Source organism: Thermobia domestica, chromosome 14 (genome assembly GCF_964235325.1).
Source record: "Thermobia domestica chromosome 14, izTheDome1.hap1.1, whole genome shotgun sequence".
NCBI lineage: Eukaryota > Metazoa > Arthropoda > Insecta > Zygentoma > Lepismatidae > Thermobia > Thermobia domestica.
Genome location: NC_137467.1, coordinates 9,669,077 through 9,695,601, shown reverse-complemented (window position 1 = coordinate 9,695,601; position 26,525 = coordinate 9,669,077). Strand labels below are relative to the sequence as shown.

At 36.3% G+C, this 26,525-nt stretch overlaps 1 protein-coding gene across 2 annotated transcripts in view; it reads left to right on the top strand.

The window, feature by feature from the left end:
* The window catches only part of tho2 (THO complex subunit 2-like protein), a 184,377-nt gene that overhangs the window by 96,173 nt on the left and 61,679 nt on the right, over positions 1–26,525 (top strand). For both annotated transcript variants that reach the window (XM_081737693.1, XM_081737694.1), the window contains exons 26-29: positions 1,103–1,280; positions 3,470–3,623; positions 5,831–6,017; positions 10,496–10,536. In XM_081737693.1, coding sequence (XP_081593819.1) covers positions 1,103–1,280; positions 3,470–3,623; positions 5,831–6,017; positions 10,496–10,536 — 560 coding nt within the window. The remainder of the gene's footprint in view (positions 1–1,102; positions 1,281–3,469; positions 3,624–5,830; positions 6,018–10,495; positions 10,537–26,525) is intronic.

Genomic DNA, 26,525 nt, shown 5'->3' with positions numbered 1-26,525 from the left:
GGCTGGTCGGCAATCTTGCTCCTTGTACAGCATGGATTGTTACCTGCGTTGTTCCCTAAAGTCGTGGCAAATGTTCTTGCTTCTCCAACTCACTCTGACTGGAGTTACTTGTCTAAAGGATTGTTGGTCCATAGATTAACGAAGACCGAAACTGTTGACTGAATCTCTTCAGACGCCGACTGTTTTGATGCCGATTTGCCAAAGACAAAGTCAAGTAAAATAGTTTAAGTCCAAATACAAGTACTAGGACCTCAGGCAAGATAATGACGACGATTAAGATGAAGCTCAAGACGGAGACGCAGGACAAGACACAGGACAAGGCGAAGGACCTTTGGTCATTCCCAATTTCAGTGTTTATATCGGTTTAGCATCTGTTGTCTTTTTGTTTTCTTCACACTTGGTTTTGTTCTTTTCTTCGTACCTAGTCTTCGTAGAGTTGAAACGGAGAGAGAGAGAGAGAGAGAGAGAGAAAAGAAAAGAAAAAAAATGATTGTTGTATATGGCTAGCGTCCGAAGAATAAGTTCCGTGTCTAAGTTTATCCCTTTTAGGAAGTTACAGATCTGCTACGTGCGGCTTCAACATTGAATTCACATAGTTAGGTAGTCTACAGAAGTTTTCATTTGTTAGTATTATGTATTCTAAATTGTGATGAACAAATTCAACTTAACATCCATTGTAAATAGACATGGTATTACGTGACTTTACATAGAACGAACCCGTTAACCGCATGATGCTAGGTATTCCTGTGTAATTGAACTTCTTCTTCTTCTTCTTCTTCTTCTTCTTATTATTATTATTATTATTATTATTATTATTATTATTATTATTATTATTATTATTATTATTATTACTATTATTATTATTATTATTGATAACAAGTTAATATTCAACGTGGGGATGTATTCAGTGTAATCAATAGTAGCATTCTTCAACTACGGTACTTAACAGACACTACTTCTCTCGTAGGAGCTGTTTCTGTTTACACTGTTTCTTAGTAACAGGAATTGTTTTAAATACCATCTTGTTTAAGTGGTATCTTACCATTGTCTTATAACCCAATAGTACTAACGACTAGTAGTTACATAAAAGCAATATTTTCAGATCGTGAGAGAACTTCGGACAAATATAGCTCAGAGAAATTGAAGGAGCCATCTTCTAGAGAAGGGAAGGACAAAGAGAAGAAGAGCTCAACAAAGCAGACGCTGGAAATAAAAGCAAGCGCTTCAAGATCAGATAGTGGAAGCTCCAATCAAGCAGAAAGCCGCAAGGAAACCACAGGGTATGTATAGAGCGAGAATCAGTATTTATTATTCTGTTGTTCATTATAGCAAGAAATTAATATACAGGTTATTTTAAAATTAATATTGGGATTTTATGGTTTTGTAGTATTTATTACAATTAACTTACAATTATAAGTAATACATCAAATGAAAGAGCAACTCAAACAATTTTGTACGCACACATGTGCATGCATTGTTTCTTGTGTGCCGCTAAAAAGCGCTAGTAGCAAAGATGGTGAATAATGAGCAGAAAGTTTTTTTTTCTTATGCTACAAGTGTTCAATGTGAGCACCATTCATCACACGGCACACATCGAGTCGATAGGTGAGATATGGCACTTTCACCGGGATATGGCAATCGTTGCAACTGTACCATCTCGTGGGAATTTGCTGACCCCAGATGCGAAAAATATGCGTGTTCAAATTGCCACTTAGCTGAAATGTCGATTGATCACTGAAGACGACACGATCCAGAAAATCTTCATCATCATGCAGCAACATTTCATTTGTAAAATTGGCACGTAAACAGCAATCAGTAGGCTTTAGAGCTTGTAGCAACTCCAAATGTTAAGGACGTAGTTGTGTGCGTCTCCTTAAAATTCTCCACACAGAAGGTTGGACGCTCAGGTATACACTGGATAAAATGGGCTTCAATCCTGCTTTACACTGGATAAAGCGGAAACTATGGTTTAACTCCTCCCTTGATTATATCCGGGATCCGCCAGTGTGTGTATATATATATATAAAATGTTTTTTTACGGCTAGCACGTTTATTGATTCACTTATCCAAGCGAGAAATATACTTTCTTATGTCCTTCTGTAGAATTCAGTTCATTCCTTTACATTTGACTCAGTGGTAGAGCGTTCACCTCCGGTGCTTGGGCTCCCTGGTTCGATCCCAGCTCGCGCCGTGTTAACTTTGTGGTGGACAAACACCGTGCTTTCTCGGGGTTCTCCCGTTTCCTCCCACTTTCTTCATTTCACTCATTTCTCATTATCACCGTCTCCTTTAGCCTAACAGGCATAACCGTGGGACGTTAAACTTAAAGATTTCATTTCATTTTTTTAATAGATACGAGGAGTGATCAGAAAGTAAGGTTACAAATCCGGCAGTGATATATATTACTTCATACAACCAATACACACAACAGATAGCACATACATTAGGTTATTTTTCCATATAGTCTCTCTTTCGATTGATTCACTTGTTGCATTGTGGAACGAGTTTGAAGATTCCCTCCTGGTAAAGTCCTATTCTTGAGGGTTCAGCTATGTTGTCACGAAGTGTTTCACCTCCTCGTGTGAAGCGAAGTGATGATGGCCTCGTAGGTGCTCCTTCAAATGCGGGAAAAGGTGAAACTTGTTTGGAGAGAGGTCCAGGGTGTAGGAATGGTGGTCGATATGTCCCAGCATAACTGCTTCAACAGCGTGATCGTCTTCTGGCTGTATACAGGCACGCGTTGTCATTCTGCGACATGCTGACGAGACATTACAGTCTCTTCGTAAATCTGTGCCAGCTGCCGATGAATTTCAGTTGCGGTTACATGTTTCGCTCACAGAAATCGAATAACTGAGCGGATTTCTTCGCGAGACCAGCTTTCCAAACGAGTCGCTATTTGTGTTTACCTACAACTAGTGCCGTAGGTAACAGGTGGCTGAAACAGTTGATGTACAACTAGTGCCATATACCGCACACCTCATTCTTCTATAACAGATGAAATTCCAGAGATATCGGCCTTGTAACCTTAGTTTCTGATCCTCCCTCGTAGATCATATCGAGTTGAAGAGAATGATACGCTAGAGGGTAAATTTTCATGCGTAGTTTTCGATAAAAATCGAGGAAAACTAATTTTGGGGAGATAAAAAGTATGTCCTCCTTTGCGAATCTAGTGGAGTTGATAAGTATTGTATTTATTCTGGTAGAATAAGTTATTTATTTATTTATTTGTGTACTGTATATGAAGTAACAGCTTGTATCTGTGATGTTTGATTTCATCTAACAATGACACACACAATCCTAATAGTGACGCACTTAAACTTATAATAATAATAATAATAATAATAATAATAAACTCCAAAACACAAAAAATGGCACAGTAACATAAATGCCTTGTATTTAGTTGATGAGAATAATCTTGGAAATTTGTGACTGTGAAAATATTTTGGATACAATTTATTCCTTTCTTCAGGAGGACAACCAAGGATCGCAGTGACAGAGAAAGGTCAAGGGAGAAGGAGCATGAACCAAAAGAAAAGATGTCCAGAAAGGAGGAGGCGGAGAAAGAAAAGCATTCAAAGGACCGCAAAGAGGAAAAGAGTCATAAAGAAGACAGATCGTACAGAGTACGTGAAAGTATATTTTTTACTTCTATAAAGGTTTCCAACATTGTATATTCCAGATTCAAGCTAATTTTATTTTTTGTTGAATGTAGAACAGGGGAAGAAAGTACCTATTTTCACAATACTAACCTGAAAATGTTCTTGTATTCTTGTGAAGATAAAAAAATTTTCAAGATTTCATCTATATTTCAAACAAATGTATCGATTGCTCTTCTTCAGGATGGTTAAAAACTTACTGGTTACATAGAAAGCTAATTCTCTCTTATAGGACTTCTAGCAGTTTTCTACTAAGGTTGTATGGAAGATGATGAATTGATTTTTAAAATTATTCGTAAATAACATCCGATCATGGCAGTAGTAAAAAGTGCCCACGCTTAAATTTCTAATTGTTTTTTTATATATAGTAACTTGAGGACGCTGAATCAAATAAACTATTTTAAACTTATCCGTCCATGGCGCCACGAGAAAAATGACCTCAAATTTGGAGTATTTGTGTGGCTCAGTGGTAGAGCATTCACCTCTGATGCATGAAGTCCCTGGTTCGATCCCAGCTCGTGCCAAGTGAACTTTATAGTAGACAGATACAGTGTGCGTAGGTTTCCTCGGGTTCTCCTGTTTCCTCTCACTTCTTTCATTCCAGCACTTTCCTTTAACCTACCCGGCCTCGTGGGACGTAAAACCCGAAGATTTCATTTCGAAGTCTTTAGAGTACCGCTTATGTTGCATGACCTTATGGACTGATACTTTAAAGCTAGTTCCAATACAATTATCACCCTCAAATTAGTACAAAAGTGGAATTATAAACCAAGTGTAAGGCACTTTTTACTAGTGGCATGATAGGGTGTTCTTTTATTATTGTTAACCTATAAGTAGAATATAGTTTTTAACTTTTGGCTTAAATTAGTACGTTATTTAGTCATCCATTAAATTTAAAAGCATTCCTACTTTCTTCCATTCTGACTGAATGACTTGCCAACCTGAACCATATAGGTTTAAATAACCGTAATAATGTTATCGCCCGTAATGTCTGTGGTCTTTGATGTGATTCCTGGCTGTCGTGAGCTTGGGCTTTTGGAGAGCTTCCTTTCCTCCCACATGCTCATTCTACCAGTTATTTCATCAACATGGTGTTCTTGTTGTTGTTGTTTAATAATATATCTTGGTTCTATGAAACGTTTTAGAAAAAGTGCTACAATACGTCAATGTAAATGACGATAGATGCGTTAATGCAGCTGTACCAATGGAAACTTCGTGTCCGTATTAAAATTGTAATTTATTATACTGTATTATAGTAGATTTCCTTGTAGAATTTTCAGTTATTAATATAATAATTTCTCACACTTCAAAATTCAGTTTTAGAATTCGAAATTGTATGCAGTGAGCATATTACTACCAATGAACGACTTTCTGAATACGGTTCTCATGTATCGTCCGAACGCCTATTTGTATTCTTCCACTGGTTAAATGATCAAAGAGGTTCCGTACGTTTCTTTGCGCTTTGCAGTCTCAGTTTAGTATGACAGACCTCTACGTGTTTTCATACAATGCATATCCATAAAGTAAGGTTTTAACTCCTGCAGACGGACAAGTAATATTTCCGTGCGTAGGTTTGCTATACTTTTTTTTTTTTTTTTTTAATCGACCTTCCGCCTCCCTTTCGCGGCTATTCCTCATTGCTACTTAAATTCCAGTATGAGTAACACTCATTTACAGTGGCTGTATCGATTCAGAATCCCAACAAATGTGAAGTACGAACAGTTTCAAGTAGGAAGTATTGGACCATTCAGATTTAGACATTCAGACAGACCCAGCAACTTCACTTGTTTCCACTGAAGAAACATCTTGCTGGACGATAGTTCGACGACGATGAAGAGATCAAGAACAAGGTTGGAGTGAGATTCCAGCAGCAGGAGCTAGAATTGTATGACGAAGATACGGAAGCTAGTATCCCGATTTATATGTTTCGATAATGTTGGGCAATTATGTCGAAAAATAATTTGTTTCAAGTTTTTGTTAAGTTTAAGAACAACCTAGACGATTTGTAAGATGTATGACGTCAAGGAATTAACAAGAACCTTATTCAACATTTTAACCAATGAGGAACGCAGATAGGTGACAATGCACACAGCGTATGTGCAGTTAGTGTGGTGGTCATTTTCTATCAGTTTGTGGAATCGCATTCTAATGATTTAAATGTTCTTTATTTATAGGATGAGAGATACGCCGAAAAGCTTGAGCAGAGGTCAGCTAAAGAGGAGAGATATGGTGATCGTTACTATGACCATTACCACTATCGAGAGCACGAGGAATCGCATGAAAGGGAATTAAGCAGCCTGTCCAATAGCAGCTCGGGTTCTGGACATCGGCGAAGCCACGAACCACCCGAAGTGGACAGAGGTTCGTTCACTTTTCTTTCGAATGTTATAGTTAAATGTTTTTGCTTGCAAGGAATCGCCACACAATTTATAGATTCGCTTCAGTGAGAATGTTCTTTATAGGGAAACGAAATACCGATACAAGAAGCGTAATCTGCAAAATAAATAAATAAATACATAAAATTGTGTAGTGCACATTTTCAAGACTGTCATAATAATAATAATAATAATAATAATAATAATAATAATAATAATAATAATAATAATAATAATTGAAGTTTCTGTAACTTGTGTGCAGTTCAGTTCAGCCGTGAAATAGCAGCATATATGTAAGAGTAAATGCGTCGACCAGTGAGTCGTGGGGGATAGTCCGCAGTGATTTTGTCATGCTTTCTGTATCGATCACTGTTAATAAATCATGCGCGAATTTAGTTGCTCCAGTATTTAATCAATATGGGACTTTGTATATAGTAATACTATACAGTTTATCCATCAGCAGTATCGCTAGTCTTGTAAGTAATGCAGTATTATCAACTCGGAACAAACTTCTTCGCTTGCAAATCGTACTATATCAAGATACAACACATTAGTAACACTTGTAACGGGGAACAAATCAAAAAAAAATATCTTATTCAAATATATTTTGCATCTCCAAATGACGAAACAGGACTGTGCTAGATCTTTTTACAAGAACAGTTGTTTCGGCTAGTTGGGGACTTCGCCTCCAAACACATGCTCAGCCTATGGCCTTCTATCGTATATTTCATCCTTTTCATCCGTTCTTCGCACGGTAAGAATACGTTTATGGCATTATTCTTTGCGAAAAATTTGAACCCCTTTCCCTCTTAGAATACATATTTCGGTCAAAGTAAAATTATAAAAATCCATGTCGGCCCAAGCGTTAACTGTTCAAAAAGTTATTTCAAATGGGTCACTCGTTTTCCACTGATGCTGACACTGACAGCCTCGGTCATTTTTATGTATTGTGAAGAAACAGAAATTGCCTCCCTTCCCTCGTTAACAGCGGAATTTCCGGAATTGGCCCACTAGTTATGAATAAGGAGTTTATATACCAAGCTTCATGTCCCTAAGATAATCTTAAAGGATTTCGAGATATTATCATCTAATAACATTTGCAGCCCCCAGCTTTTTTTCTCCTCCCTTCCAGGGAAAATTAAAAAAAAAAATACTGAAAAACGTCGTTAGCTATTTTAAGTGAAACGTCAAAATAAATATCATGTTTCTAACCTTAAGGGGTTTCCAGGTGTTGTCATTCTGTAATTGTAACCGATGTTTTTCTTACCTTCTAGGGGAAATGTCAAAAAAATAAAATAAAGTAAAAATATAAACGGTGAAATATGCTCAGTTATTTTAAATAGAAAGTCCTATACTAAATTCCAGGTGTCTCCTCTTCAGAGATTCGGATATGTAAACGTTTTACTATAATAATTGCCACCCTATATACCCCTTCGCCTTTCTCATCGAATTTCCAAAAATCCTTTCTCAGAGGTACCTTACGCCACTAATCCTATGCACTGTCGAAATTTTAAGTTCCTAGGTTAAGGGGTTTGACCTCGAAGTTAATCAGTCAGGACTTTTCTTTTTATGTGTAGAGGTTAATGTATAATCTGCGCAAAAACAAACCAACTTTTTTCCTTGAAGGTCAAGACCTACAGATAACATTATTCAATGGAAGAACAGGTCAGTCATCTTTTGTCCTGTTGATAATAATAACTAGCTAACCTTATGCGACGGTGGTAGCATTCACTCATTGACTTTTTTTTTATGCTGATAAGAAAAGTTTATTTTGTAATTGAAGTACACTTGACACTTTCTGTGTTCAAGTAAAGTTCACTTTTGTCTTTCGAGTCTGTTCGAGGCTCTTTTCATAAAAGGAAGAAAGATAGAAAAGAATTTAAGTGATTAACGAGTTAAAAACTAAAGAACTCACCAGAAACATCCATTAGAAATTATGTACAGGGTGGCCCAAAAGTAGATATACAGTCCCGTACTGATCACCTCATTGCTTTTTATATCATTTCTTGTTGTTATCCATCAGGTAGACTTAGTTTCTTTATTATTTGTTCTTAAAGCCTTTTTCTTATATCTTAAGCTCGGAACAGCCAAAGTAAATAAACATATAAGCTAGAATGTTATACTTAATCAATGCAGGAGTGTATACCTAACTTTGGGCCACCCTGTACATTTATCATGTGTATCTCCAGCAGCATGTGTCACCTAACTGAAGACTTAAACCTAGTGGTGTGCAAAGGTATGTCAAAACTTCATAAGGTAATTCCCTTAAAGATAGGCAAAAAAAAAAAAAAAAAAATCATTAATATATACGTGATAACCGCGCTGTTGCAGAGATATACTGGGTGAACTCAGACATGACACAGAAGTAGATGTGAATACGTCATCAGTGAGCCTGACACATGTTGATGTGCCGGAAACAGTCATAGTTAAAGGGGGCACAAGCAACTTTTGACATTCAGCGAGCATTAGGAGCAACATTCAATTAACACAGGGCAGAAAAATCGTCGTACAAGGTATGAACACGACACATCATGCATGCATGCACATATTGAAAGGCATCTGATGTTCGAATGATGTTGCAGCCTCGAATGGTGCATTCGTACAGATCGTTAACATGTTCGTCACGCGACGAATAGACATCAATTTCGTTATTTCTAACTTCGTTCCTTCCGTGGAAGAGTCTCGAAGTGGGTGAAGTATCAAGAGTAAACTCGGTTGAACATAAATAGCGATAAGGACATTGAATTTTAAGTCAAAAGAAAAAAGTTGACATACCTTCGTATGCGCATATAAATACAATAGATTATTGATTATACACCTCGCGACTATCAAGCCTTTTTTTTTTTTTTTTTTTTTTTTTTTTTTAAGTAATGTGAGGAATATTTTTTGGACGATTTACTTGACTTTTCGTAGGAGGAGGAGCCATCTATGAGACTTTCTCAAGCTCTAAAAAACTAAGCTTTGGCTTTTTTCTTTTTCTTTCCTAGGTATACGTCTACATATTTGTATATTCATTTAACAATGAATAAATCAGTTTTTGAGATCACGTTTATTTTAAAATTGTATGTATGCGTAGTGTACATCATTTTATGTTTCCTGCAATTAAATTGCACATATTGACAAATGTAGGAAACAACTTATTTTTAACACGCTAGTTTCTCTGTGGATGCAAATTCAATGATACACAAAGTCTGTAATTGAATTCATACCTATAAAGGAATTAGTGTGTTAAAAATAGCTTGTTTCCTCCATTTATCAATATAATGCACGGTACGCCGAAGATCCCGGGTTCAAGTACCGACCTAGTCCTGCATTTTCTTTACTCTCTGTGTATCTATTATCTATGTATCTATGATTATAAAATTTATTATAAAATGTGCAATGTGTTTGTTCTTAAACTTCTCTTTTCTGTAATGGATTTTACAGTACGTACGTAATAAATACGAGGATAATTCAGAAAGTAAAGCCTCTAAGGTGATAACTATTTGTATTTGACAGATAGCACCGGTACAGTATCAGTGGGAAGCTTGCAATGTGAGCAGCTACAAATGGTGACATCATTTTTCAACACAGTCCCCATTACGGCCAACACACTTACGACAACACGAAACAAGATTTTTTCATGCTGTCGGCGAAGAATTGTGGTGGCTACTGGCGACACTATTGTCAAACTGCTGCTTCCGCCGCTGCTTCTCAACTGTAGTGTTGGCCCTTAAGGTGATCCTTGAGTTGAGGAAGAGCCAAATGTCGCAGGGCGCAAGAACCGAACTATAGGCAGGTTGAGGCAGAATGTCAACACTTCGCCAGCAGATGGGACAACTTCTAATTTTTTGACAAAGGAGGGGTCATGTGGCGGTACTCCATCAACTAACGCTTCGTTTCCGGGTCGTAATGGTGTGTCCACAATTCGTTACCGGCAATGACTGTTCCTGGGCAGTCAGAAATTCAATGACAGTCCACTGTTTCAACCGGACGTCACTACTGGATGCCATGAGTTAGTCCATTACTCTAGAACGAGAAGAGATAGGAAGGTGAAACAAGTGACATTCTATAGCTTAAACATCAGTGCATTAATGATAAACAGTTCAGAATGTTTGCGGTACTATTGACTAAGTAGTGGGCTTGGAGGCATTACTTTCTGAATCACTCACGTATAATTACAGGCCTCAGAGGTCAGAAAATATGAATAAAATAAGGTTTCGATAATAATAATAATAATAATAATAATAATAATAATAATAATAATAATAATAATAATAATAATAATAATGGTATAAGTGAGGTATGAATGTAAGGAAGCAAAAAATATAGAACTCAAGTCTATTCGGCTTTTTTGTTATCCATTCTGCTCTTCCGCGACATTAGGCCGGGTACTCGTGAGTCTCTTGCACACATTATGTCTCTGTTATAATTTTTGTATTTGGTGTGTGTATTCATATCTGCTTTCTTTTTGTTTTGTTGCAGATGCCAAACGACGGAAAATGGAAGCGATATCATCATCGAAGGTTAGTATCGAAGTCTCCTAGCGCAGTTCTTCAAATTCCGTGGGTATCTATGTCTCAGGTTAAATAAATAAAATAAATAAAAAGCCGTGATGATGACGCGAGAAAATTAAAAATGACTGATGCAGCTGATGTTTCATCTAAATATTTCTTTTGAGTTGTGTGTTTTTTTAGCCGGGTTTCAAGATCTTGTGAAATTCCAGTGTTTAAAGAGGTGTGGCATTTAAAGGAAGTTCACGTCACGTCGTTGTTAGAAGAGGCCTACAGGATCCTAAAGAGAGGAGAAAGAGACTTTAAGATGATGTGTGTGTGTGTATATATACATATGTATAGATTTGTAGTTTCGTGTCTTCGTGGTCTCTATATCAAATAAGTCACATTTGGAGGAGATGCCTTCCAATCGAAATTTTCGTGTTCACGCGAGATAGAAAACCATTTGTTTTCATCATAACCCCTTCTATGCTGCCATGACAAATGGTTGAAGATCTACCAAACAGACAATTAATCCCTGATTGTTAAAAATAATGTTAAAAAGTAGTTTGAAGAGGATAAATTATTTTATTCAGTAGATTAGTTAATATTTTCTACTGAGTAGTAGTTAAATGTTCTATATGATCTCGTGGGCTTAAGATTTGAGTCCCAAATATTTGTAAAAAAAAAAAAAAAAATTACGAAGAAATTTGTGATCTCAGAAGTTGTTAAATTGTTTTCGTTGTATAGAAGCAGTTTTTCCGAATGTAGAAGAGAAGGTAGCTGCCTGTGCAGAATGTTACTGGAATGGAGATATAATCAGCAGCGCTACTGGGAAGATGGCTCTCTAATTACGCTTAATCAAATTCATTAATTAATAAGAGAGGCTAGTGCTGTTGGATAATTTTTTAAAAATAATTCCAGAGCGAATTGGATTTTGTTTTGCGTTTCGTTTGCTTCGTTGAATTCATTTCTTGCTCAGATGGCTGCTGGTGCACTTTAGCCAAGGATATTTGTGTGAAGTTTACCAGAATAATTAGCGATTTCCAAGAAATTGATACTTATGAATGGGAAAGATAAACGTTTGTTGATATAATTGTTGCATTTTGCTGCAGCATAAATGCAAAAGAATTGCTGCACAGAGGCGAGACAAGTTGGGAGGAGTTGCCTTTTACTCAAATAAATATTTGGTAGTCGTCAGTTTAAGAAGAACAGGATTTGTATATTTTGCTCACAATTCATTACATGATCTCTTGATAACGGTGCTCATTTTTTTCATTGTATGAACGGAGGAGAGAGGAAAATTATGCCCGAACTTTATCACTGTACAAAGAAGTATATGCAGTACCTGATTTGATTATTACCTCTGTGTTTATGCTAGAAAACTGCCAGATTGGAAAGACAGCAAATTATAGAGAAGTTTATATTTGTTTCAAGAATTCACCGCGTTTTGCTGGAATTGAATGAAAAGACAACTTGGTCTTAATTTCTCCTCATAATTTAATGCAGAAGTTGATCTTGTATTTCTTAAAAAAAGAAATGAGAGAGATTTATTTTGTCTATTTAAGTCAATTGAAGAGTCCAGTCCTTCTTGTCAGTACAAATATATACATCTATTGTTAATCACCGTGCCAAAGAGGAAGAAATATTAGAAGTATTGTGTTCGTCTTAGGCATTCACACTTTTTTTGGTGGACATGTTAATTTTTAAAAGACTTTTTATACTTGGAAAACAGAAAAGGAAGAAAATTTAAAAAAAAAAGAAAGAAAAAGAAAAATACAGTATTTCGTGAAATGCCATAAACTTAATACAATGGTGTGTATGAGCAGCGTGTTTGTGAAGTGTAGACGAGGCTTATACTTGGTGGGGGTAGTATTTGTTAATCGGAAATGACATTTTCAAGTGCTGTGGCTTTTGTTAAGAAATTCCGTCGGTGCAGCATCACCAAACAACTTTAACACGTGGGGAAAACCGATTTGGCATCTCGAATGTGAAGCTGCTTTTGAAGTAGGATAGCATACACCATATATAACGAATCTTGATGGAGTTTTAAAGGTAAGTAAAAACACTGTAAAATTTCTTATTTTCTTTGCTTGTTTTAAAAAAAATGCATGAAGTTAATTTTTTCAAATATGATGTTTAAATATATATATATATATGTATATATGAAATAACTGCAAAAGCTATTTCATATTTTTTGGTGTGAACTTGCTGTTGATTGCGTAAGCCATGACGTCACATCCAAGCTGTTTCTGTAGTAATATTCAATTTGTGTCTATTTTATAATGTTCGCAGTATGATACGGATCGCCTAAGTATCAACAATATATTGTAATTATCGTACAATTTTCATTATTCACAAATACCAGTAATGTATGTCGTAGAACAATATTCAGTTAGACCAAATTATGCATATTACCATCGTAACAGCTAAAATGACGTATGACTTTTCAGCCATTCCACGTGAAAATGTGATTGAATAGGCTATTAAATTCACCTTTTGTTGATAAAAATTGAAGTTTTAGGAATGAACAAATCTCGTAAAAATCTATCGAGCACCATCATTACGTTTTATTATTATTTATTTATTTATTTATTTTTAGTTTTACATTAGCATTCAAAAATATTTTCCCAGTGATTCATCTGTGCTTGCTAATACTTCGTACGGTCATCCGATGTTTTATGTGAAACATTGCATCATGGACAAAAATAGACAGTATCAAAAAATTATGGAAATTATTGTATCTGACTTCTTCGAAATGTATAAACAGTTGTTTAAAAAAAAAAAAAAAAAAAAAAAAACTGGTAAGGCTAAACGGAGAAGCATTGAAGAAACTATAATGAGAAAGAAAGGAAACAAATGTTGAAAATAATGAAGAAAAAAAATCAGGTTGTTATTTCCGTAGAGAGAGTCACTTTCTAAGTAATGCATCGTAATTATGTGTGAAAAATACGTTTTTTTTTTCGTTGGAATGTTTCCTGTTTGAATTCTTCCATGGAAGAGGTTGAAACACTGGGAAAAAAGGGTTTTCTGAGAGATGTGACACAAAGTGTAGTAAAAGATAAGAAAGTTAATAATATTTGCAGTTGATGGATAGCCGTCTCCTCTGTCATGTCAGGCACCAGCGTTTCTCAACCGCTGTGTCGCGACACATTGGTGTGTCGCGAGATTTTTAATGTCTTCTAAGATCTTCCGCAAATAAATTTTTTGTAGAAGAAAATAAAAAATTATCTACATTCGACTTCATTTTACAGTTGTCTTTCAAGTTTAAAGCTGGAAGGTTTGCTGTTAACACTGTTCAATTTTGTTTTTATGTGTTTGCTTTTTTCATCTAAGAAAAAAATCACATTCAGCTATGTTGCGAAAATTTGAAACGGACTTTGGGTGCCCCAAAGGAAAAAAGGTTGAGAAACGCTGTCAGAGAGTAATACCAGACTAAGACAGAAGGGTTAGAAGCTAATTGTAGTCCCAGAAGCTTCTCAGGTTATTAGTTGCTGATATAATGTTAATTACTTTGTGGATAAAATGATCAGCTAGATAATGTGATTTTATCTTAAAGAAAAATATACTGCCCGTAAATTTCTGAAAGTTGTAATGAAATCGATTCATCCGTTCTAGGCCATTGCTGTAAGTAATTTTGTTAGGAAAAGGGGCTTTGTGAACCGGAATTTGTCTTGAGTTCAGGTCAACATTGTATTTCTGAAGTATATATATATAGGTATAAGTAATTGTGTGTGAAAGTTCAGAGAAGGTTGGGTCATATATATGTAGGGTGTAACAAAAAAGGTACGGCAAAATTTCAGGAGTAGATTCCTTATGGGTAGACAAGTTAAAATGTTCATATGACGATATGTCGTGAAATGCATCGTTACAGAGTTACAGCCATTGAGCCGCCTTACAGTATGAAATAGTCACATTTTTAATGTGATTCAATTTAAACCTCAATAGCTCAGCTCCTAATTAAGCTAGAAAGATAATTTTGATATCAATGTCTTCCTGAGGGATGGTGTTTTCCACTGATTTACATTTTCACCGGTAGAGTCAGAGCCAAGGGCAAGTTACCCAATGCATACGGAATGTGGGTTTCCAGGAAGTCTCGATACGTGTTTCCCGCCAGCCTCTACGGGAGTATGTGTGGACCTAGTAAAGTGTCACCGACGATACCGCACCACATACTAAGAGCAAACTGTTATTGATGTATCCTGGAACTGATCGCATGAGAATTATCGTCTGCTCAAACATGTATATTATGGTAATTGAAGATGTCTTCTCGTGTGAACTGAACCCCATCTGTAAACACTATTGCGAATGGGAAAATGAGATTAACGCACACTGCTAGAGATATCACTGGCAAAAGCGTACTCGCAGCAGATAATCGGCAGCTGACAAAGACTGTACTCGCTGCAGGTCATATGGATACATGTTCTCTCTAGGACATACCTGCATGTGGTTTACATCGCAGTACATCCTTCAGGAAGACTTTGATACCAAAATTATCTTTCTAGCTTAATTAGGAACTGAGCTATTGAGGTTTAAATTGAGTCACATTGAGAATGTGACTTTCCCATTGTCAGACGGCTCAATAGCCGTAACTCTGTAACGATGCATTTCCCGACATATGGTCATATGAACTTTTTACTTGTCTACCCAAAACAAATCCACACATGGAATTTTGCCATACCTTTTTGTTGCACCGTGTATATATATATATATTTCTAAACTGGTCAATTTTTCGTGGCTAAATGGTTTAAAATTTCCACAGTGCAGGGAAACTCTTGTTTGGTTTCCATGTAAATATATGTAGTACGGGTCTTGCGTTAGATGTAGGGCCCGAAACGTTAGTCATCCGATCAATCACATGTCACGATGGAATGGCTGCTGCAGAATCTCGTGAAGAAATTAAGTTTTTATTATGAATATTTGATTTTTATGTACAGCCATGGTCAAAAATGAATTTCCTAATACAGTTTGAATTATTAGTAGTTTCCGAGTAAATGATCCATTTTAAATAAGTTGCATTATGTTTGGTATAATCTCTTCAAGTAGCTAAAAAGTCGTACTGTTACTGATTCCTTGATTAGAAGACGTGAAAATATACTTCGAACGAGACGGTGCAAAATTAAGTTGGTAGAGAAAAATGTGTATAGTCACGGTTGGAGCCAGCAGTAGGTTGTAAAGAGAATGAAACTATTTCCACTGTTGTAGTACGTTAGGCTTTAAGAGATTTTAAGCGCGTAAGAAAATTTGAGTACTAAAATTTCCTTTTGTGTTCTGCTGATTACGGTCCTGGATACAGAATTAAATTGTCTTTGATTATGATGTAACTTTAATTCTGCTGAATCTTACCAAGTATTTCGGAATTATTTACGCAATAGTAATAGTATAGTAGCTATTTAGACATTCAATTGATTCGGTCTTGGGTTAGCTATAGGTTAGCCTGTGCTAATATTGATCATAGGATTCAAAAGGTTAGTTAGTGTGAGCATTTAAAGACTAGTTCATTACTATAAATACTCATAGATATATTGGGTAAGGAGTAGTGATATAATCAGTTGATAACGCAAGCATAACTTTTGTAAGTATATAACGTCTTTCGTATAGTCAAAAGAAATATGGAAGTGGAACCTTACCAAGAGAAATTTTCTGAAACTCGTTAAAATATATGTGCCAGGGGCTAGTTTCTCAAAACTTTACAAATAACTTACAAAGTAAAAAGTGCCCATATTTGGATGTATTGCTGTGTTTTAGACGAGGGTTGATCAGAAAGTAAGGTTACAAAGCCTGCAGTGAATTGTATCCTATATATTATTTCATACAACGAATACAGTGAACAGATAGTACATATATCAAGTTATTTTTCGACATAGTCTTTATATCGGTTGAAGCACTTGTCGCATCGTAGGATGAGTTTGAAGATTCCGTCCTGGTAAAAAAAAAAAAAAAAAAAAAAAAAAAAAAAAAAAAAAAAAAAACCCTGTCCTTGCATGTTCAAACATGTTGTCACGAAGTGTTTCACCTCCTCCTCCTCAAGCGAAATGACGGCCTGCTAGGTGCTCCTTCAAGTGGGGGAACAGGTGAAAGTCTCTTGGAGCGAGGTCCGGTCTATAAGGGAGGGTGGTCGATGTCCCAGCGACGTGAGTTGTGTTAACATCTGTTGATGGAGTTCTGAGTCGTCCACTGTACTCCTAGTCAGTGAAGTTTTCTCTATCAGCCGCACTTTCGACACATTCTGCGACTTGCTGACGAGACATTATAGTCTCTCCGTAAACCTCTACCAGCTGCCGGTGAATTTTAGCTGCAGTTACATGTTTCGTCCACAGAAATCGAATAACTGAGCGGACTTCTTCGCGAGACCAGTTTTCCAAACGAGTCGCCATTTGTGTTTACCTACAACTACTTCCGTAGGTGGCGGGTGGCTGAAACTCTGCATAGTTGCCAACTTCATGTATTAAAAAACTCCAGAAATACCGGCCTTGTAACCTTACTTTCTTATCCTCCCTCGTAAAACACACCCGCCCATGCAATCACGAGAAAAAGTACATCGAAATTGGGATCTTTGAAGTATTGCTTGTGCTATCAGTAAAATTGACCACGCCTGAATACATTTCTAATTGCACTTTTTAGAACTAATTTGAGGGTTCTGAATCCAATAGAACTGATTTTAAAACTGCGCGACCGTGGAGGGACTAAAAAAGTAATCTCACATTTGAGATGTAAGTAAATATAAATATCTCAACTTCGAGGCAATCTTCCTCGTAAATTCATGAACGATTAGCTTCAAAATAGTTCCAGGATCCTCGAATTACTGTAAAAAGTGCAATGAAGGATGTATCCAAGCGTGGACATTTTTACTGCTTGTATAAGCGATACCTCAGTGACCCCAGTTTGAAGTCATTTTTCTCGTGACCTCGTTTAACTCTTGTTTACTACCAAGAACATTTTACACAGGAATGACCATGGGGTCTTCTAGAACCCATCTAAATCACGTTCTTTACGCAGAACTATCAAACAGGCAACTGAAATTTTTAGTAGGCATCTTCAGCATACACTCGAGTTAGAATGCAAGAAAAGACTGAATTGTAATCTCACTTGGGGTCCCAAAAGACCCCCATGGTAGTACATAAGGGTTAAGGGTGTGTTTTAAAATACTAGTGTTGGAAACAGGATCCTTAAATTAGTATAAAAAAGCGTAATTAGAAATTCATCCAAGCGTGGACACTTTTTACTAGTGGTATGATTGTTAGCTGCTTTATGTTTATTTCTTACAAGTCATAATTTATTATTAAAACTGAGACACTAGGATAAATAATAAGTCACATGTGTATCTTTCTTTTCTGTTTCGGCATGTACCTTTATAATTTAGAAATAGGTACGATTGCAAAGAGAATAAAAAGTATTACAGGCCACCGCATTCAATTTTCTCGCTCTCATTTTCTAAATTAAATCATGTTATGCTGTAGTTATTACTGAAATAATACGAACAAAATTGTAAGGCCTTTCCGAAAAATTTCGTCCAGCAAAACTCATCCACGACAATGCATTTCTTCATGAGCAATAACTTAACGCCATATTTTAGGGCTAATAATGAGATATTTATATATAAAATCACGATATATATATATATATATATATATATATATATATATATATATATATATATATATATATATTGGAGAAAATTGCCAAGATAGAAAAAAATAACTACTACTTACGGATTTTTTCCATTTAATTTGACTTACAACACTGTGCTGTAACATTATTAATGAAACATTTACCTATGGAACATGAACAGAATCATCTGAATAGTCTCTGAGAAAATGGACCGATAAACTTACCATAGTACAGGGTCTGGCAAAAAGACCTCTCGTATTTAGAGAGGGCACTGTGAGCGTTGTGGTGGGGATATGGCGGCGCAAGGGGTATCGATCAATAGCAGTACACGTGCCACTTTCAGTAATCGCAATGGCGTGGTGCGTTTGCTATGCAGGAGTGTATTCGTAGGGGTGATTTTGTGATTACTATTCAGCTGGTATTTCAGATTCGGATCGGACTAGGCCGATATGTTTCTGTCCGGATAGAAAAATTATTCAAGTTCGGATATCAAACTTCAGAGCAACGGGTTCTGCACTGACGAAACAATCGCCTGGTCGACTTCGGACCATAACAACGCCGGAACATGTGGCGCGTGTGAAAGCGCTAATTCAACAATCCAAAATTCAGCACTTAAAGAAGTCGGCCAGGCGTTATATATATATACACTAGCTGAACCTGCGCTCTCTACACAGATTTGAGCCTACTTCCGGTTGGAGTTTCTAATTCATGTATGACCAATGTTTTCTTTCTTCTTGCATGCAGTATGTAATAAGACAATACATTACATACACAATTAATTATAATGTCAGTTATACATTGTGTTCATTGGGCAAAACACTCAAAAAATAAAGATTTATCTTAGACTCGAGAAATGCTTATCCTTCCTTTTTCATTATTATTTGGCCATGAAACACGCCTGAGACATATACAACCCCAATACACAACAATGTGGTGTTGGAATGTAAAACGCGTAGGATATGATGCTTTAGTTTGTTTTTTTTAATTTCAACGCTTCCAGTGTACCCTAAAAATGTAATAAAGAAATAATGCCCATGTCTTTTTTAAATATTCAATTAGATCTGGAAAATCTACGCAAAATTTGCAATCGATCAGTAAAAACGTCATCTTTCTAGAGCCTGTAGTTTCCGAGATCTCATTGTCGAAAGGGTTGGCCACAAACATATAAATTTCCAGAAACATAGTTTGAAAGAACTCCAAAGATGGCAGCATAGTTCATTTGCATTCATTTTGGAGAAGGCTTATTAAAATACACAGGTTTTGAACACTAATTTCATATCATAAACTTTATGAAAAAGATATAGTTAACTAATTTAGACTATTTAAAGTACAAATACTTAAACTGTTTGTCTCTGTTAAACGTGAAATCACACATAACCGTAAATGAAAGATTTGAAAGCTAAAGTTATAGGTTGGAACTCGGGCACTTTCAATTGCTGTTGTAGCATTTTAATAGATAGATATATACCGATGTATCCGTTTTCTACATAAAAGTTATTTTTTATTGCTTCAAGTAAAAAAAAAAAAAAAAAAATGAAAGGTAGGAAAAAATTTGAGAAGATCCCTGAATAATCTTATCAGCATGTAGACCATATTTAGAAACTATTTTAGGCGTGATTAGCGTCATACTGAAGATTTCGCTAACGCCTGATTATAGCTTCCGTATTCAGAAGAACGTTTGTGATATCTACGACTTTTATTGGACTATGCAAGTCACGATTTTTCCCCAGGTTGCCCAAGTACATTTTTAAGAAGGCGAGACTAATATATATATTTTCTTTTACTTTTTTTCTTTGATTGGAAAGCTCAGTGGAAAAGCGGTGACTTGCTTTATCAATATAGACATCAGTAGATAGCATAGTCAAAATGTTTTTCAATATGCAGACTATAATCACACGTTAGTCAATTCTTAGTACGTGTCTAATCGCATGTAGTATCATTTCTGAATATTGTCCCTAAAGTTTAAAATTTGGTCAGGTACCTCTAGATGAGTGTTCATACATCGGGAGAGTGAACGGAGGAATAGACATTCAGAAATGAATTTTCCGGCATATAGAGGACATAAAAAGCGTCAGTAAATGCGTTGAAAGCTAATTTCCGGCGCGACACACTGTGCACAGTCCCGTCTTGTCCGCTTTTGATCAGCTGTGAGAAGTTTGAGCACTCACTTTCCCCGACAATTTTTTCATACCAAGTTCTTCGTGCACGGTGTAATGCACACGCTCCACACTGATCCCTAAGGTCTCTGCAATACGTGAAAGACCAGTTCGCCTGTCTGCAAGGATCATGTCGTGCACACGATCCACAGTTTCCACGGTCATCACTGTTTTGGGTCTTCTACACATCTCATCTTCGGTGTTATTCCTGAACTCTGCTACCCACGATTTCACTGTGCTATATGAAGGACAGTTATAGGCCATTGTTTGAATCAATTCATCAAAAATTTCCTTCGCTCCGATATCTTTTGAGAACAGGTATTTGATTGCTGTTCTGTTCTCACATTTGATAAAAGTCACAGTGTGCTCCGCCAGGGTCACTTCAAACCTGCAACAAAAGATAAATATTTGAAATATATTTACGATTTTTTTTGCAAAACATCCTTTAAAATATAGTTACATAACATATTATAAGTATTTTGAAATGAGTTAATTTATTGTGTTAGGCCGGAAACTAATCAAAACTCCCTCATATATTCAAAATTGCTAGCGAAGCTAGGTGAAGTGATGAAGGAATGAGAAAAAATAAATAAAAGGAAGAATTAGCGTGAATATGTCCTCCATCGCAGTATTTCATCATGTATGTTTCCATGTTAGTTATCGTTAATGACTAAATATAACGTATTCGTTTTAAGAAAGTCGAGGCGTGTAGGCATTGTATAACAAGATAATACACTAATGATGTTTCTTTTCGCTGGTCTAGTGACTAGCTCGCGCGCGCACCTTTGGTGCACGGCGTTCCGGGTTTGATTCCCGGTAGCATTACGATGATCCGGATTCCACCGTAAGTTGTAGGTCTACGTCTCATATAGCCTTGGTGCTTAAAAAAAAGAAAACGCCAATCCAGCAAACCAGCTAATGTTATTTTTATGTATTGATTACTGAAGAGTATTTACTGAAGTAAATATGTGAAGAGACGACTGTAGTATGTTTACACTGAAGGTATCATGCACTGATGATACTACGACTGTGACACAAGTTTAAAAAGATACATTCCAACATTCAAATATATATATTTACATGATTATCATAATCATTTAAACCTGACTGAAATACAAATTATCTTATTATAGGGTGTCTATCGGTCACGAAAGTCCCGAAATCAGAAAACGGTCATGAAAGGCAAGAAAAGTCACGAAATTAGCTTTTGGGTCACGATTTTTTAAAATCTATACAAATATAAGTATAGACTGGAAAGTTTAGCTCTATAAAACGTCGAAAATCACCACCAACAATGGCTATGGTCGTCTTTAGACTCTTCCAAATCACAAGTAACGTACGCTTCTATCGCATGCATGAAAATTCGCGCCCAATTCGCACCCAAATTCGTTCTTGAGAATGTTACGAAATTTTATAGTTTGGTAAAGAAAAGGTCACGAAAAAGTCATAAAATTTCATTTTGGAATTTTAATAGATACCCTGCTTTAGCTTAAAGGGCATAACCATGGGACTTTTTCTTAACTAACAGTAATGCTTCTATTTTTAGTCATTCAAATAGAGATCATACCAGATAGCTAATTACTTCGGTAGCTATAAACAGTGAGTTATAAAGTGGAAATTAACACTTATAAACTTCTGTTCAACAGTGTTCAGTTCCCCAACAACTGCTGTCTTCTGTTAGATTGGAATATTGCATTATTCTTTAAGATTATATGTCGCAGTCAGTCAGAAAATTCAGATTCTTTATTAGTTGTTTCGCAAAAGGATAATGAGCACAAATTTACTCACTGATCTGAAGGCTGTTAGTACCGAGGTTGGTTCGTCGATAAGTAAACCCATGAATAACAGAAGCGAAACCTTTCACTTCTGTCCTCGATTTTCAAAATATCAGTTTCGTCGTAATCCAATTAGACGCTTTAACGATAATCACATAAACTCTGATACTTTCAAAGAACATGCAGATTATTTTCATAGATTCTTAAAAATGTGGTTTAGGTATGGGTCGGAAAATTGTTTTCACGAAGTGCAGCTTGAGTTTTGGTGACGAGCTGATTTTGGGATCCATTTTAAGTATTATTACAATTGCCAAGTTGGTTCTGCGAGGAATAAATTTTAGTAGTTGACAGGAATTGTTCAGGGTTTTATTATTCGAGGTACAGTCGTAATTCGAATGCTAGTTGTTACTATTCAGTCAAGTATTATTATTATTATTATTATTATTATTATTATTATTATTATTATTATTATTATTATTATTATTATTATTATTATTATTATTATTATTATTATTGCTGGAACTGTTTCTCTTCGACGTCTGAATTGCTGGTCATATTTTAATAACTGAAACTTTAATTTGCAAGCCCTTTACTCTAATTTTTCCTATTTTTTCTAGATTTGCTTGTTTTTGTTTATTATTTGAGTAGCCGTTAGCCGTGATTGAAACGGAATAGTGTGTCTGCTTTCCTGAATGAGTTAGCACATCGAATACTGATAATGTGAGTCTTGAAGTCAGTGCTGGATGCATTAGAAACTGGTCTGATCTGATACATTAAAACCGATTATTAATTAATCGTCGTATATTTATATGGTGGGAATTTTTATTTGCGTTCCAGGGGTGACTGAAAAAGTTTTGAGCCTTGAGGAAACTATAAGAAGTACAGATTTGGTAATACTTTTATTTTTCAACACAATTCCCTTGGAAAACAACACTTTTGCTCCGACGTTGCTGGAGTGCTGTTATTCCAGTAGAAAAAAAATCCTTAGTTTGTGACCACAGAAACTCCTCCACGGCTGTCATGACGTCATTATCATTTGCAAAACGTCATCCTGCTAAACCCCTTTTTTTAGATTAGGGAACAAGTGGAAGTCTGAGGGGGGCAGATCTGGAGAATAGAGTATATGAGAAACGAATTCAAAGCCGCATTCGTGAATAGTAGCCATGGCAACTGCTGTGTGGCCGGGTAGAGAACGCCTCTGGACATCATTTGTGGCCTTTTTCTTGAATTTGCACTCGGAAGTTTTTTCAAAAGGTCACTATAGTATTGTCCTGTGATGGTATGACTCCTTTACAGGTAATCAATAAATATCACACCTTGTGAATCCCCCTCCCCCCAAAAAAACAGAGTCCACCACTTTGCCAGCGTAGGGGATCACCTTTGAATTCTTTGGGTAAGGGGAGGAGGGGTGCTTCCATTCTTTGGATTGTTGTTTTGTTCCTGGCTGGTAATGGTATACCCAACATTCGTCCATAGTGATGAATCGACAGAGAAAATCGTCCACTTTACGTTCTAACAGTTTCAGATTGTCCACGGATAGGATGTACCGCGTGCGTTTTTGTTCGGAAGTCAGAAGACGTGAGACCCATCGAGCAGAAACTTCTAATAAACCAAGTTCATTTTTCAGAATATGATCTGCTCGCTCTTGTAATATGCCCTGCCTGTCTGCTATCTGTCGAGTTGACAATCGGTGATCTTCCATGGTCATATCAAGTACCAGGCCAATGTTTTCAGTGGTGGTAGCACTTGATCTCGGCTCATCTTCAACATTGCTTACCACGCTTCAATTCCTGCACCCATCTTTTGATGGTGGCGCATGAAGGGGCAGATTCACCTACGGTATTGATCATATCCTGGGGGATCTCAGACGCCGACATTTCCTTTTAATTGCAGATACTTGATGACTGACCTGTACTCGATTTCTTTTCTTTTCTTTCTTTTTTTTTTTCATTTTCCCCACTTCTGCTATCTCACTCACTTCAAGAGCCTGTAAAAGACAAAAGAAATTAATTAGAACCAAGATCTTGATACACATTAATATCAAAGGTTGTACTATTCTAATACATATAATTATTCTATTCTAGATTCTCATTTTCTATGTTAGGCTTAAAACTTTTCGGTCACTCCTCGTATATACAACATACATATACCTAGGTAGTGGCGTGTAATGTTGCCGATCGATGAATAGATCATGAATAATATATTGTCAAACACAAGATAATATTAACGAGCTCCTTCGTGGCTAAGCTTTTAGCCGTGGGAGACCCGGGTTCGATTCCCGGTGGGAGCTCATGTGGTTCGGATTCCACGTTAGTAGGTCCTGTCTCATATAGCATCGCTTCTGAAAGAGACGTTAAACCCAAAATCAACTCAACTCAAGATAATATTACCCTGCAATTAACATGGGGAACATCATGTTCATGGGATTTCTGAAGGCTCTTCCGTTTCCTCCCACATTATCATTCCACAAATTATTTCATAATCATAGAGGGCACGGTGGCTCACTTGTAGGGCGCTTAACCTCTAATGCATGGGATCTCTGGTTCAACCCCAGTTGAATAAGTTTTTGGTGGACAAAATCGTGTCTATGGTTGTTCTTGGGATTCTCCAGTTCCCTCTCACAATCTGATTTAATTAATTCTTCCATCATCATTCACTTACTTTAATCATCCGTCTTCCTTTGCCTAAATGACATAATCGTGGACTGATCTGGCGAATCACAACATATCACTAAAGCCCCCATTAAGGGCCACATTTTGTAAGATCTCATCTTATCGGCAGACTAGGGTGTAAGGAGGATATTTATACATAATTTCAAAGTTCTGCGTCTAACAGTCTCGGAGATTCGGAGAAGGGTAAAAATTATTGAACCCCCTATCTCCCTTGAAGAGTCGTATTTCGAAAAACCCTATCTTACCTACAGTCTAGGGTGAAACGAAAATATTCAAGCTTCTTCACGTAATACTATCGGAGATCTGTTGATGAGTCGTCGATTAACTTTTTTATTATGTTTAGTTTAAGAGTATTTTGTTGGATAATATATACTATGCAGTGCCACGTTGTGGTGTGCTAAGTGATGTTCTGCACAACGTCTTCAAGAACATGCATAAACGTGTGCAATTGTGTCTTCAAGTGCAAGGGGATCACTGCCAGCATCTCTTTTAACTTGCATGACATTCAAGTTTACTTTCGAGTTAATTTCAGTTGTTTAATGTGGTTTATGAAAAATAAAATACGGCAAGTTATGAACTGCGTAGTTACTTTCTGAACATCCTGTATAAGCACGTAAACGAAGCTTACCGAATTTCGTGTCTATAACCTTAAAGGATTCCGAGATATGGATATCTTATTATAATAATTGCAACCACGACCCATCTTTTCCTCGCTTCTAAGATAAATATCAAAAAGCGCTGAAACTTGTGATTAACTATTTCAAATAAAAAATGCAAGTACGAAATTTAATGCCTTAATGTTAAGGGATTCCAAGATGTGGCCTGATTATAATAATAAAAAAAACGCTGAAAATGTGTATATATATATATATATATATATATATATATATATATGAAAATTACTATATTTGTGACACTTAATACCTTTTGAACCACCCGATCGATCTTGGTCAAATTTTCAAAATAGATGAGGTTCGGGTCTGGGATGGTTTTTATTTCACATTGACGGAGCTACTTAGGTAAGGGATAGAGGAGGGGGAGATACATAAAAATAATGGAAAATGACCGATATTAGTGTCGAATGCATACCGTATTTCTTCGAACCCCCTATCTCCCTTGAAGAGTCGAATATAAGGCGCACCTTTTTGTCAGTTTTTAGACGTCCAAAATTTAGGTCCACCTTAGATTTGATGTATATACTGCAATATGCATATTTAATCATTGCACGTAGGTTGCAACATAGAATCTACTGCAGTCTTTAATACTGGTAGTTACAAATAATTTGCTTAAAATTAATGACAGACTGCACAAAGATGGAAATCACTTACGAACAATGAACATTTGGTTTTACTGATGAGAAAATGCTTATCGAAGGAATGTATTTGTACATTATTTCTGCGCCTTAGATTCGAAGCTTTTTTTAAAAATGAGTTTAAAAGAGGTGAAATTTCAGGTGCGCCTTATATTCGAAAAAATACGGTAGTTTTCGGAGTCACTGAGATGAACAGTGACACTTCCGATACCGTGTAAGTCCAAATTCAGTCCAGCAACGTGGGGGGGAGGTCAGATATTCTAAAATTATGGAAAATGACCGATATGAGAGAGCGCTTCAGTAATAGTAAAAATGACTGACTAACGGGACATATTTAGTTTCTCTTATTTTAACCCAGCGAAACGGGTAATTGACGCTAGTTTTAAATAATAAGTCCTAATACCAAATTTTATGTCTAAGAGATTGAGTTATAGACTCTTATTATAATAATTGTAATCCCCGCCGCTTTTTCTACCCACCCACTTTTCTCCCTTTG